The 15,010-nt window shown below is 43.8% G+C and overlaps 2 protein-coding genes across 2 annotated transcripts in view; both read right to left on the bottom strand.

Annotated features, from left to right (window-relative positions):
* Nucleotides 1-189, bottom strand: part of LOC112220790 (serine/threonine-protein phosphatase 2A 55 kDa regulatory subunit B gamma isoform) — a 20,076-nt gene extending 19,887 nt beyond the window's left edge. Inside the window, exon 1 of the mRNA XM_024382692.2 lies at nt 1-189. This exon is cut by the window's left edge and continues 503 nt beyond it. The gene's annotated coding sequence lies outside the window, so the exon portion shown is untranslated.
* A 6,608-nt stretch (nt 190-6,797) lies between these two features.
* Nucleotides 6,798-10,385, bottom strand: LOC112220789 (zinc finger protein 500). The gene is made up of 5 exons (XM_024382690.2): nt 9,854-10,385; nt 9,348-9,677; nt 9,129-9,253; nt 8,825-8,969; nt 6,798-8,649 (listed from the first exon to the last, which is right to left on the bottom strand). The coding sequence occupies exons 2-5, from the start codon at nt 9,643-9,645 to the stop codon at nt 7,847-7,849; spliced, it is 1,371 nt and encodes a 456-aa protein (XP_024238458.1). The 5' UTR covers nt 9,646-9,677; nt 9,854-10,385; the 3' UTR covers nt 6,798-7,846.
* Between the last annotated feature and the right edge of the window lie 4,625 nt (nt 10,386-15,010).

The following is a 15,010-nucleotide window of genomic DNA, read 5'->3' as shown; positions in this document are numbered from 1 at the left end:
TTGCCTCTGGTCGGGTACTCCTCGACAGAGCAACCACGAAGACCGTCCTTCTCTCTCTCAGCCAATAGAGTCCCTCTCTGACGCTACGCTACAGCCGGGGAGAAATCCTGCCGGCCTGTTTTTCTGCTGCAGTGTCAGCTTTGGCGTATGTGTGAGTGTGAGAGCCTGTGTGTGTGCAGGAGAAAGAGAGGTAGAAGAGAGAGAGAGAGGGGGGGAGGTTCTATCCTGCTGTTGTGGTACGTGTGTGACACATCAGAATAGACTCCTACCAGCTCAGCCAATCAGAGACGAGCTGCGATATGCATGACCACTGACTGCAGGTGATTAGAGACAAGAGGGAGAGAGAGAGACAGAGACAGAGAGAGGATGAAAAAGAGATAGTGGGGGATGGATGAGAGAGAGAGAGAGGAGGGAGAGAGATAGTGGGGGATGGATGAGAGAGAGAGAGGAGGGAGATAGATAGTGGGGGGGATGGATGAGAGAGAGAGAGAGAGAGAGAGAGAGAGAGAGAGAGAGAGAGAGAGAGAGAGATAGTGGGGGATGGATGAGAGAGAGAGAGAGAGAGAGAGAGAGATAGTGGGGGATGGATAGAGAGGAGAGATGAGAGAGAGAGAGAGAGAGAGAGAGAGAGACAGAGAGAGAGAGAGAGAGAAAGAGAGAGAGAGAGAAAGAGGCAGAGGGGAAAAGAGGTGGATGGAGAAAGAGAGAGGAGAAAAGAGGAAGGTATGCTGTACCAGTTCAGCTAGCAGTGAATGAAATACAGCAGAAGTGAAGCATAACAGTGACTGGAGGATTCACCTGGAGCCTTGACTACACTGTTTTCCATGAACAGACACACACAAACTAAAACACACATAAATTTAGCAAAATACATAATTTTATCATTGGGGTGTGAGAGACAGAAATGGGGATCGAGGAGAAGAAAGAGGGAGTGAGATGAGGATGGAGGGTGAAAGACAAGAAGGGGGGGGGGTAATTTTACTCCTAAGTGGAGATTGTGATGGAATGGAACCTTGTGCAGGGGAGAGGCAACGGAATCGTTATCTGGAAAATTTAACAAGCAACATCAATGAAAACATGGCATTATAGTTAGATCCCAAGTCAAAATGCATCAATATTACAAACTATAACACACAGAAATCTTGCAATATATATATATTTTTTTCATTGGGGTGTGAGAGACAGAAATGGGGATCAAGGAGAGGAAATAGGGAGTGAGATGGGGATGTAGGGCGAAAGACAAGAGGAGGAGGGGGCAGAGAGCATGAAAGTGCCAGAGACAGTTGGTGCCATCTCCGCTTCTGGACGACTGCCATCAGGTTTTAATCCCCAGTGGAGAATATAAGGCCTGTTTATCAGCTCTAACCCCATTCATCAGCTTTCACAACCAATAAACACAGCCCCCACAACCAATACCGCCCACAGCTCCCTAGAAATCCCATGAAACTATTATCTTACGTTAACCCACTACCGTATACTCTTGCCATCCCACTTAAACATCCTCAACATATCCCTAAAAATATAATCTATCATCTCAAACATACACACACACATACAATACCAGTCAAAAGTTTGGACACACCTACTCATTCAAACATGTATACATTGTAGAAAAAATAGTGAAGACATCAAAACTATGAAATAACACATATGGAATCATGTAGAAACCAATAAAGTGTCAAACAAATGGCGTTGGACCGCTGAGTGAAGGAAAAGCAGCCAACAAGTGCTCAGCATATGTGGGAACTCCTTCAAAAAGGTTGGAAAAGCATTCCAGGGGAAGCTGGTTGAAAGAATTTCAAGAGTGTGCAAAGCTGCCATCAAGGCAAAGGGTGTTTTCTTTAAAGCATCTCAAATATAAAATATATTTTGATTTGGTTACTACATTATTCCATATGTGTTATTTCATAGTTTTGATGTCTTCACTATTATTGGAGAAAATAGTACAAATAAAGAAAAGCCCTTGAATGAGTAGCTGTGTCCAAACTTTTGACTGGTACTGTACATATACACAAACACACCTTTTTACATCTTACCCACACACCACAGTCCAGCGCCATCATCATCTGCTCCATCATCATCCGCTCCAGCGCAGTGTCCTTCACGGGCTGCCATCCCTGACCCTGGCCCTGCATGTGTGCAGATGAGAGGGACAGATCCTGGGCTCGTATCCCGCGGTGCCGCCGACCACTCAGCCGTGAAGGCTTGGCCACAGACTGAGCCTGTTGCCTTGGCGATGCTGGAACGCAGAGCCACTAAGTTGGACCCAAGGCAAGGCGTATCTCAATAGTCTAATGTGGCTTCCTCTCCAAGCCTCCTCTCCCCTTCATCTGCACTGATCTGCAAAGGCAGAGAAGGTGACAGCACCACGGTGGGACTATACCTACCGGGAATTCACTTCCACCTGTCCAGTTCGTTCATGTTAGTACAGATTAAGGGAAGGAGACAAGGGCTAGACATTTTAGACCATTGAGATGACGGAAAAAGGAAACCTCACACTGCTCTTGATAGTATCACTGATCTTTAATAAGCTTAACGTATCGGCCTCACGTCCTTCGTCAGAGCTTTTGTGAGTTTTTAAAAATTAGCACCCTCATGTAGACCTAGCCCCGCCCACATCCGTTCCACACATCGAATGGGGTTGGCGGAGAAGGAAAAACAAATAAGTGCTGCCTAATATAACACTATGCATTTCAGAAATATTTGAATAAAGTGTGTAAATAAGACGTGTTAAACACTTCTGTAAAACCACAATGAGGACATAGACCTACCGAGCAAGACCATTGAGATGCAGCCACGGTGTCCCAAACTATGGGGCACATCCTCCCGAAGGTTAAGGTTAGGGTTAAGTTTAGAATAAGGGTTAAGGTTAGGGTAAGGGGTAAGTTTAAGGTTATGATACAGGTTAAGGTTAGGGTTAGTATATAGTTAACTGAAATTGTACTAATAGTTTGTAGATAGGTTATAGGTAGATGCTCTACAGAACATCCAAATAAAGTGATACCCTAGATCTATAATCTAAATATCTTGAGCATTCTAGCACTATCTGCAAACAACTGTGGATTTGTCATATAATTGCATATAGAATCAATTACAGGATGTCTATGTGATTTAGAAAAATGTCTAACATGGACACAGTGTGTATGAAAGGGGTGAGACCGGACTGGCGAGGTTGGTGTGTAGTGTATTCCCCCTTTGAGAAAAACATAGATGGGGAATTACAGTGAATTTGCATCCAATTTTAGTTTTGGAAGAGGGATGCCGAGATGGAGTGGGAGTTCATTCTCCCGATGTTCTCGAGTTCCTATGTTTTCAGAGTGGCTCCTCCCTCTGCGGGTTGCTAGGCAACTGTGTGTCTGAGCAGAGCAGAGTGTTCCAGAGTGGGGGTTGGAGGAGGGGAAAGGGAAGAGCACCGGAGTCACCGGGAACAGACAGTCGCTCACAACCATCAGGCTCTCTGATTGGATCGTTTGGTATCCATGATAATAGTGCTAGCCCTATCATCATGCTGTGTGCTTTCTGTGACTAAGTTCATTTGTCGAGCAAGCACTGTAAATAATACAAATTGGGGTTCATCGGAATCTGTAGACTAAGTGTCTATAAATAAATGTTTTTTTTGCCATGTGAGATTCTAATGAATCGTCAGTGATTCATGAAACAACAGTTCACCATCAAGTCATCCCATCCCATCACATCTTCTATTTATTTCGTAACAGCGGATTCATGTTGAGGTTTACGTCTGACAGTTGAGGTTTGAACTTTGCCAGTGTTCCTCTGGACTGGTTCCAACACCAGTCTGTTCACTGACTCTTCCTCTAATCCCTCCTGCCTCCTCGTCCTTCCCTAAAGCAGTTACTTTATCAACAGATAGTTTGTTGATCGTAGCACCATTTGTAGAGCACCTTTAGGGGACTGCCCGGACTACCCAAATTAAAGTGTGACCAGATCTAGAATGCTCTATGTACAATGCAGTGATAGCAAATGATCTCCAATGGTTCGGGATTCAAAAACAGTGTCAAAATCCACATTTCCACAGACACAAAGGGGCTTACAAGATAAAGGCCAGAGATGAACGTTTTAAACCAGCCTCCGCTAACACTGTTAGCACATCAAGTGAGTGCTTGAGTATAGTCTGGTAGATGGGAAAACGCTGCTGCCTTCAGCTACAGACAGCACTGTAATCTCCTAAAGCAGGACTCAGTACCGTCAGTAATGGGAACCTAAATGAAAATATGGCCCCTGGGGACCAGACGTTAGAGTAGATTATGAGCAGCCTTACGCGACACTAAACCTCCAACCCCCACTGTTAAGTCACACACACACATGTACAATTACCCACACGTGTGCACGTACAGACACACACACACACACAGGAACGTGTGTACGGTACACAGACACCCAACAAACACATACACATCAGAGGAGCGATAATTAGATTGATTCCATAAGTTTGGGGAAAAACTTCTTTAAAAAAAAAAAATTGCTTCCATCTGACATTTTTGAGGGGTGGATCATTTTACTCCTAAGTGGAGATTGTGATGGAATGGAACCTTGTGCAGGGGAGAGGCAACGGAATAGTTATCTGGAAGATTTAACAAGCAGCCGAGGCCGAAAATGAAATGCAACATCAATGAAAACATGGCATGATAGTTAGATTCCTCGTCGAAATATATCAATAACAACGGAAATTGACATTACATTTACAATTAAGGACATTCCCACATTCTGAAGTTCATTGACACTGAGAGCCACCACATTTAGGTCATACAAATGTCTGATAATACTTGGGTGATGTCATTCCCAACACACACACACAACCACACAATCTGTCTGATTAAATGTTCATTTGTTTCCTCTCCCTGGGTGCAAAGCTGCTTATGCTCACAGGGGCTGAAAGGGGATTAAATACACCAAAATATATAAACAGAAAACACAGCCTTTGCGACCCTCCCCTTAACACATTTTATGCCCTAAATCTATCTGTGTCCGTCTGATTCCACTCTTTCTAGTCCCCACAAACACAAACACGGATGACAAGATGATCCCCCCTCTCAGTGTACACACACATCACCCGTGGACCTAACTTACACCCAGTGTACACAAATATCCAACACTCATTGATAGCGTTCCATTGATACACACACCATAGATAGTGCTTCCCGTACATGTTCCTTCTCCCTTTCTCTCTATGTGGTCCATTTGGGGGCTGAGAGATTGGTATAACACTATAACACTAAAGCCTTGGGTCAGTGGTCTTTAATGGAACACATTGCAGTGGGTCGGAGGTCTGTAATGGAAAAGTTCAACCCCAGAGAGAGCCTGGTGACCTTGGGGAGGGGAGAGCTCCACGGGGGAGTCAGATAATGTCATGTTTCAATGAACCATAGACTTAGATAGACATTGCATCATTGTATCTGGGACATTAGGGCATCTGTGAGAGCACGGACAGCACCATTGAGGCCATCTCCATTTTAAAGTAGTACATTTTCTTCTAATATTTGTATAAGTTGGCAAACAAACTGAAAGGGTGCATACTGCCACCTGAAGTGTTTTGTTTGTAAAGGTATAAAGTCAAGGTTGGCGATTTACTGCCACCTGTCGATATGGAATGTTTGCTCATGAGTATAATTAATTGGCTGATCCCTCCTGGTGAACTGGATAGAATTATGTGATCCTACCTAACCCATAGGAAGTCCCACCTAGTTGACTACTTCAAAATGGTGAAAGTGCTCAATGGTGCTGGCCATGCTAAAAACGGTCTCTTGGGCACTAGAGTCCTCGGTCTCTATGCAATGAACAAATAAAGGCTTAAATACATCACAGACCATGTCAGCAGCAAAGCACCCCCATCCTATCACACATCCTGCTCCATGCCTCACGGTGGGAACCAGTGGTGTAAAGTACTTAAGTCAAAAATACTTTTGAAGTACTACTTAAGTCGTTTTTTGGTGTATGTGTACTTTACTATTTATATTTTTGACTACTTTTACTTCACTACATTCCTAAAGAAAATAATGTACTCCTTATATTTTCCCTGACACTCAAAAGTACTCTTTGCATTTTGGATGCTTAGCAAGACAGGAAAACGGTCTAATTGACGTACTTATCAAGAGAACCTCCCTGGTCATCCTTACTACCTCTGATCTGGAAGACTCACTAAACACAAATGCTTCGTTTGGGAATTTTGTGCCCCTGACTATCCGTTAAAAAAAAACTGGAAAATGGTGTTGTCTGGTTTGCTTAATATAATACGTTTTAAATGATTTATACTTTAACTTTTGATACTTCAGTACATTTAAAACCAAATACTTTTACTCAAGTAGTATTTCACTGGGTGACCTCTACTTGAGTCATTTTCTTTTAAGGGAACTTTTACTCAAGTGTGAAAATTGGGTACTTTTTCCACCACTGGTGGGAATCACACATGCGGAGATCATCCATTCACCTACTCTGTCTCTAAAAGACATGGCGGTTGGAACGAAAAATCGTACATTTGGACTCATCAGACCAAAGGATAGATTTCCACCGGTCTAAGTTCTGTATGCCACCGCTACCCTGTGACAACACAACTGATTGGCTCAAACACATTAAGGAGGAAAGAAATTCCACAAATTAACTTTTAACAAGGCACACCTGTTAATTGAAATACATTCCTGGTGAATGCCTCATGGAGCTGGTTGAGAGAATGCCAAGAATGTGCAAAGCTGTCACTTTTTTGGTTACTACATGATTCCATGTGTCATTTCATAGTTTTGATGTCTTCCCTTTAATTCTACAATGTAGACAAAAGTAAAAATAAAGAAAAACCCTGGAATGAAAAGGTGTGTCCAAACTTTTGAATTTTACTGTACATTCACACACGCTGCTGCTACGCTCTGATCAGTATTTGCATATAGTCACTTTACCCATACCTACATACATATGACATATTGCCTTGACTAACCAGTACCCCTGCACATTGACTCAGTACCAGTACAACTTGTATACAGCCTTGTTATTGTTATTTTATTATTACAATTTTTTCTTTAGTTGAGCAAATGGTTCTTACTTACTTTTTTAAAACACATTGTTGGGGGCTCGTAAGTAAGCATTTCATGGTAAGGTCTGTTGTATTCAGCGCATGTGACAAATACATTTTGATTAGATTTCTATGCATTTACAATGGAGAATACAGCAGTAAGAATGCTCTCTGGTGGCAATCAATGGTACTGCACGTACCCAGAAAACAATACTATATCTTCTTCCTGCTTTTCCTCTCTCCCTTTGACAAATATCCTGACCTTAAAGGACCAAAGAAAGCATACTCAGAAATAAGATACTGTATCATCATTTTAAGATTGACCATAAATACACCTTGTTTTAGTATGGTTAATTACTTTATATGAACAGTACACAGAGGATGAACAACATTGAGACAAAATAGGGAACGTTATGTGTGCTATCATATGATACATAATAAGCGTGTACTTGTATCACTGTTGCTAACATACACAACCATGTACAGTAACTAAAGGGTAAAAGGAAAACGAAGCACCGTTTCTCTCAGTATAAAAACAACCTCCGGTAAGCCATCCATTGAAATGATGTAACACTTAGAAATAGCCCCTCTTCCTCTTTGTAGGGAGTGCTGCTTTTCTTTCTCTGCCTCTCAATTTCCTGTCTCTTCAACATCGTCTCTCGACGTGTAAAGTCATTCCTACGGCACATTCGTTCAAAATGCAAAGAGAGTTCCAGGGCAGGCTTAATTCACGTAAGACCAAAACGCCAAATAGGAACACTCATTTTCCATCTTAAAATATATTCTCCCATTAACTCCTGCTGAATTTGACCCTGTAATCCTGACCCTTTACCCAGTAGAGGGGAGAGCGATGCCATCCTGGTCATACTCATCCTCATGGTATGGCAGGCCCGGGTGTACCCTCTGGTGGTGCACCCTCAGGTTGCCCCTGTGGGCAAACCGCTTGCCACACTCCTGGCAGACGAAGGGTCTCTTCCCCAGGTGGACATCTCTCTGGTGAGCCCGGAGATTCCCGCTGCGGGCAAAACGCTTCCCACACTGGGTGCAGCCAAACGGCCTCTCCCCTGTGTGGACGCGGGTGTGCACTGTGAGCTCCGATGGAGTCAGGAAGCTCTTGTCGCATACCAAGCAGGGGTACATCCGCACACCTGTGTGGCGCAGCAGGTGCCTGCGCTGGTGGGATGGGTAGCTGAAGCTCTTACCGCAGTACGGGCAGGTGTAGGGTCTTGCCCCGCTAAGTGTGTGTGCGTGACCGTGTGCATGTTTGTGAGCGTGTGTGTGTGTGTTGGGGTGTGGTCTGATTGGGTCCTTGGAAGCCAATGACCAGCGGTTCTGATGAACTAGGCCCCTCCCTCTGTCGTCTCTTGGTCTCAGGCCTCTCTGGGATTGGTTGGTTTGGTCCTGTGACTGTCGGGGCTCTCTCTGCTCTAGAACCTGGTCTGGGCTCTGGTCTGGGCTCTGGTCCAGGAAGCTAGGATCCTGAAGGTCTAGAGGAACCCCACTCGCCCAGGGGTCAAGCCCAGGAGACCTGTGGTCAGGTCTGGGGGAAAAATGTCCAACCCGGGGTTCTTGAAAGAAGGAAGTGGAGCTCTGGCTTTGAAGAGGTCTATGGTCTCCCTCCCAATGGGATACTAGCAAGAGATAGGAACAGAAATATTTAGAGAAACATCAAGAACGGAAGACAAAACATACAAACCAAATCTATAATTACTCTATGTTTGCAGACACAAGCCCAATGCAACAGAGGTTCACTTGATCTAAAGCACAAATGTGCGGATTGATTGGTTAAAGGTTAAAAGTCCTTACACTTTGCCTTGGTCCCTGGTGTGTCAGACAGGGGGTCTCCCAGCCTCTGGCTCCCAGCAGCAGAGCTCCCCCCTGGCCCTTGTCCCTTCCCCTCCACAGGGGCAGGGTGGGACTCCCCAAAGTGTGGAAGAGGGCAATGTTTAAGCTGAAGGAAGAAAGTAAAAAAAGTTAATGTGGGGGCTAGCATCATTGCAGTGTTAAAATCATTTGAATTAGTTCATCTTTGAAAATACAACTCAACAATCTCAGTAACAAGACTGCAAGACAGACATTCTTATCATGTGAGAGAATGACTGTGACTGACCTCTTCTTTGACGGAAGTCCCCTCCAGCTCTGTCTCCTCCTTTTTCATCCTGGGTGGCTCCTTACACCCCCTGTCTTGGACCGGTGGGGGGGTCTCAGAGGCGGCATCCGACTCCCAGCTTGAACCTACACAGACGGAGCAGGACAGACAGTAGTTTAGTGTTAGTTTCAAAAGAAATGTTCCTAAAATCAGTACAAGAGACACATCTGATTATCTTACCAGGTCTAGGTTCAGACTGCTGCCTTGGGCTGTCATCTCCTCCTATTTCCCTTGCTGGTCCTTCTATCACATCCAGTAGGCCATCTTCTCCATCTCCTTCCTTCTTCAGCCTCCTCTCTGCCCGCTCCAGCCTCCCCCTCAGGGCTGTGATCTCCTCTCCTCTCTGCATCAGCTCTTCCTGCTGCTCACACAGACTGCTGTCGAAGATCTTGGCGATCTCACACACCGCCGCCGCCAGAAGAGAGTCCATGACGGTGGCTAGCTGGGCGTGGAAAGCATTCCTCACAGAGTCCAGCATCGTGGCGACAGTGGTGTCCCTTACCCCCTGCTCTGGAGGAACCAGGGGTAGATAGATAGGGCAGATGGTTACACCGAGACTCAAGGAGAGGAGGACTTCTGTGCTGTCAATCAGGTGGGGTGTGTTACCCAGGCGGGTGGTTAAGAGGAGGTGGTCACTAAGGTGGTCACGCAACAATATTTTAGAAAGATTTGACCCTCTGACATACAGTGATGTGGGAGTCAACCTGCGTCTGTCTCTTCTCCGCCACGATAATCTCGTTCTGAGCCAGTCTGAAGCATAACCCACTAGCCAACGTTAGCTACATAGCCAAGTAGCCAACACCCGTCCAGAATCTCTTCTCGTTAGACAGCTAACTTAGACCACTAACATCCAGCCTACATGCTGATAATAAAAGATGACACTAACCACAAAACAAGCACTGTGAAAGACTGCAACCAGGCGAATCAAGCTAACGTAGGATGGCTAAACAAGGTTAGCTCTGGATGTGAGGGTCAGCTAACGTTATCTAGCTAGCTTGTTAACAGAGATGTCTTAAACCTGTAAGAGCAACGTCTGCATGTAGCTACAGTGCTTGCTGTAGTAGCCGAGTCATTTGGAATTTGAGTGGACAACTCAAATTTGCAGGATTTAGAATTTTTCTATTTACTAAAATGGCCAGCGAAATCTATGGAAGCAAGCCATGTTGATTCTCAGTATCGCGATAGCGTGACATCAGTTTCTCGTAGTTCATTAAACGGGTGATGGGAGATGGATAGCAGTGGAACCAGATGTGACCAGAGCGTGGAGCGATACTCACATTGACAAAACAGAAACGACTCATCAACCTGAAGATCCAATGGCTTGAAATAATAATTCATGTCCAAGCAAACGGGGAACATTTCATATTTGTTATTGAGGTTTTTACTGTCAATGTTTGTGCAATCACAAACCTTCTTGTTTACCCAACCGTGGGACTACAGATGAGCATTCCGGCTCAGCTCACCAAAAAGATCCGGCTGTTTTGGCTCCCAAACGGCTCTTTAAAAAAAAAGGTGTATTTTTCAAGTCAAACAATTTGTTTGACTATGATTGGTGTTAAATTCTAATTAAATTATTACATTAAATCATACTCTACCTAAACCACAATGTATTTATAAATGCATTGGTTTGTTATGAAAAATAAAGCGAATAAAATTATAAAAGTATAACTTTTTAATGTATATAAACAAAGTGCATATAAATCTAACAATTCAAAACGAATACAATCTGAACAACATAATAGAATATTGCAACATATCAACAAAATAACATAACAATGTGCAAAACTGCAGCATCTCACTTAAAACATTAAACTGGTCCCTCTTTTCTCTCTCTTCTTTATTGCCATGTTATAACCAGCAGCACACAGCAATGCTGACCATATTTTGCTTTTATGAGAGATTTGCATTCAGAAATGCAAGCTGCCTGACTTTCGAGGGCTGATGCGGTTTCTTCTCTCAGTAATTATTTGTCCCATTTTCGAGAAGACCCTCTCAGAGGGAACGGATGTGGCCACTATGCAGTCTCCCTGTCATGACTTTAGTAAGCCGTGGGTAGACAGAGGCCTTGTTCTTCCACCAGCTCTTCCACCTCCAAATAGGATCGGACCTCCATTATGGCATCTGCTGAGGGGTTCCTTCGTGCTGCATCCCCAGTTGCTCTCTCGTCAAACAGCAGACGTTTGTGGCACTACTGCTGGTGCTTCTGCTCCATCTGATCCCTCTTCTTCCTGTTGCCCCTGTGCCTGAGCCAGCTGACTGCTGGGGCTGTCCCTCCCTGCTGCAGACAGAGGTTATTCTTTGAAGAGCCTCATCAATCGCTCTGGCATCACTGAAGGCTAACTTCTTAAACCTGGGGTCAAGTGCAGCGGTTTCTGATACCACGTGATTATATTCCATTCTGTGGAACTTTCTGTCCATTGATGAACATAAGGTGTCCATCAACTCTGTCACATGTCCTGTGGTCACGTTTGCTTTTCTCTAGCGGCTGGCTGTGATTCGCTGCAGACCCTTACACAGGAGTATCATTTTTGAGGCTGTCACATAGCTGAAAAGAGAGAACAGTAACTTATTAGTTCAGGTTCATGTTTTGTCTACTGATACTACATTCTCATCTACTGCTCATACACATATATAATACTGGATTAAATAATGTAGTAATAACTGCTTACTGTACCTCTCTCCACTAATCTCCACAGTGACCTGCTCAAAGGGTTCCAGGACTCTGCACACCTCCTCCACCACCTCCCATTCCTCTTGGGTCAGATCATCAACAGGTGCATTGCCAATGGCCATGGTAGAGATGATGGCATCCATTGACTCAAGAAACCTCTTCAACATTTAGACCCACAGAGAGAGAACTGCTCCTTAAAGTAACTAACTTTGGCCTTCCGGATAGCCTGAGTGCACTTATTTCTCATTTGCCTGAACGAGAGCCAGTCAGCCTGAGTATGCGTGTGCCGAGCGTTTCGCCAAATGCAATTCTTGAGATGGAGTAACTCTGCAAGATCACGGTCAAACCAGGGGCTGAACCTGTTTTAATTGACATTTTATTTATGGGGACATGTTAACAATACCACTGAAAATATCAAAAAGAAGGTTCAAACATCTTCGACAGATGGGATCAAGCTGATGCTGTACCAATTTACAGAGGCCAGGTCAAGAGGGAAGGCTCGCTCATTAATGTTTTTTTTTTAGCAAGTGTCTATGACAAATCAGGACAGGTAATTTCATTGAGCAGCCACTATGAACATAAGCTGTAAAACAGTGATCACTAAGGTCATTAAAGAAAACACCAGACTGATACCTATCAGGATTATTTATGAGGATAACATCAAGGAGAGTAGCCCTTTCTGGGTGTTTGGAGTCATACCTTGTGGGATTGGTAATAATCTGAGAAAGATTTAGGGAGTCCCATTGCTTTAGGACTTGGTCAGGTGGTTTACGCATGTCCCAATTCAGGTCACCTAGCAGGACAAATTCAGACTTAGTGTAAGGGGCCAGGAGAGAGCTTAGGGCAGGTAGGGTACAGGCTGGTGCTGATGGAGGACGATAACACCCAGCAATAGTCAACGAAAAGCTATTTGAAAGTTTAATGCTTAAAACCAGCAAATCAAATTGTTTGGGGACAGACTTTGTGGAGACAACCGAGCACTGAAGGTGATCCTTGGTAAAGACTGCCACTCCCCCACCTGTCTTGACGAAAAAGGTTATAGCCAGAAAGTCTTTCTTAACCACGTCTCAGTAATGACCAACACATCTGGATTGAAGCTGTGAACCCACACTTTCAATTGATCCATTTTAGGTAATAAACTTCTAGTGTTAACGTGCAGAACACCCAGGCTTTTATAAGAGCAAAAATCAGTGAAACAGATATCAGAGCACAAGTCAGAATTGGGGCTAGCTAGAGTAGATGGGCCAGGGTGTACATGCACATTTCCAGATATCATCAACAGTAATACAATCAAGGCACGACAGGGAGAGCTCTGCAGTGCTGATTTATGACATCTGAATGTGCATCAGATGACAACAAGATCATAGTGTACAGCAATTTCATCAGGTAACATGAATACAAAGCCAGCGAGAGGTGGTTAGAATAGGATGGGAGTCCAAAAGTACATGTAACCAACAGAGAGTGCGGGAACAAACACAGTCTGTACTAGTGATGGGTCGGTCGCGAATGAGTAGGTGAACGTTAGGAGCCGGCTCGCATATCAGAAGATCCGAATCTATTTATTAAAATAAATAAAAAATTAAGATATGAATAACCAAAAGATTTAAATGACTAGAATTAACTAATTCAAAGAACAAAAAAAAAATTATAATAATATAGGTCTAAATGCTCAAGCGCACACACATTCGTTCTGACTGTCTGACAGCCTCACCTGTTGTTCCTGTCAATCAGACACTGTCAGGGAAATTGCAAGATTATGTTATAATGCCTGTATTGCATTATAATGGTTGTTTTATTCGACAGAATAGAGTTAACTATTGTGTGTGTTTTACTGAGGATGGGCCTCTATGAGATAACACTGACAGAGGAGATTTACGATGTATTTGGGTGGTAAAACCTAAAGAGCATTCCAGAGAACATGAGTAATGCTTCTGCTCTATACCGTACCAGGAAGAGATGGTTCCAGTTTGGAGTCTTAACCTTGTGAACATTCTATGTATGTGTTGTTCGTCATGAAGACTGAAAGGGGTGTATCTTGGCTATAAAAACCTTTGTACTTTTGTTTTATCACTCTCAACAGATCATTAGAAATGGTGAATCGTTGAAAGTCATTGCTATTGCAAAGCTCTTATTAAAGATTTTGTTTAAGTATAACTCTGACTGGTGTGATAAGTTATGTCTCTCCTTATTTGATAGTAAAGAAATGAACCACCACAAGACGCAGTGTCAACCAATTAACCAAAGATGCGTGAGGGAGGGCCGAGCCAACTCACTCACAGTCACAAACTTAGCAGTCGAGGAGAGAGAGGAAGGACAACTGTGAAAACAACAGCTGGAAAATGAGTAAGAAGCACAGTAGCATTTGGATGCATTTTAATAATGTAGACAATGTTAGAGCACAGTGTAGAATTTGCCAAAACCAAATCTCATATAAAGCTGGTTCTACTCACAAGCTACACCGGCATATTCGAACTATGCACCCAACTGTGATGCTAGCTGTAGCGGAGCTTCGAAAAACTAGCGGGCCTGCTAGTGATGGTGGTGGAGCCAGCACCTCCACACGTGGAGATGTATCCACTCAGTCAAGTAGGCCTACTCCGCAACCCACAGCAACGCAGGCTTCTATGGACCACTTTATGCCAAAGTCTATGTCTGTAGAAAAACAAGGCCAAATTGATATTGCATTGGCTAAAATGATTTTCACCAATTTCCAGCCTTTTTCGATTGTGGAGGACAGAGGTTTTAGTAATTGTAGCAATAGTCTAAATCCAATGTACACAATTCAAAGCAGGAAAACCCTTTTAAAATCACTTATTCCACAACTGTACAAGAGCACACAGGCTTCAGTGTGGGAAAAAATCTACTGCAGCTTGCCTTACCACTGACTGCTGGTCATCAAGGGCAACCACTTCTTACATGTTGGTTACATGCCACTTCATTGAAGATCTTTCGATGTCTAGCTGTCTTCTGGACTACTTTGAGTTCAGCGACAGACACACCTCAGAGAACTTGTCAGAAGAACTGTCGAGAGTGGTCAGAGAATGGCAAGTAGATGGAAAAGTGGTCTGTTGTGTTAGCCACAATGCAGCTAACATAACCAAAGCCATGGAAATGTTCAAATGGACCCATCATCCATGTCTTGCCCACACAATCAACCTGATTGTAAGAAATA

Source organism: Oncorhynchus tshawytscha, linkage group LG21 (assembly GCF_018296145.1).
Source record: "Oncorhynchus tshawytscha isolate Ot180627B linkage group LG21, Otsh_v2.0, whole genome shotgun sequence".
Classification (NCBI taxonomy): domain Eukaryota; kingdom Metazoa; phylum Chordata; class Actinopteri; order Salmoniformes; family Salmonidae; genus Oncorhynchus; species Oncorhynchus tshawytscha.
The sequence above is the reverse complement of the archived record's forward strand: the minus strand, read 5'-3'. Positions and strand labels throughout refer to the sequence as shown.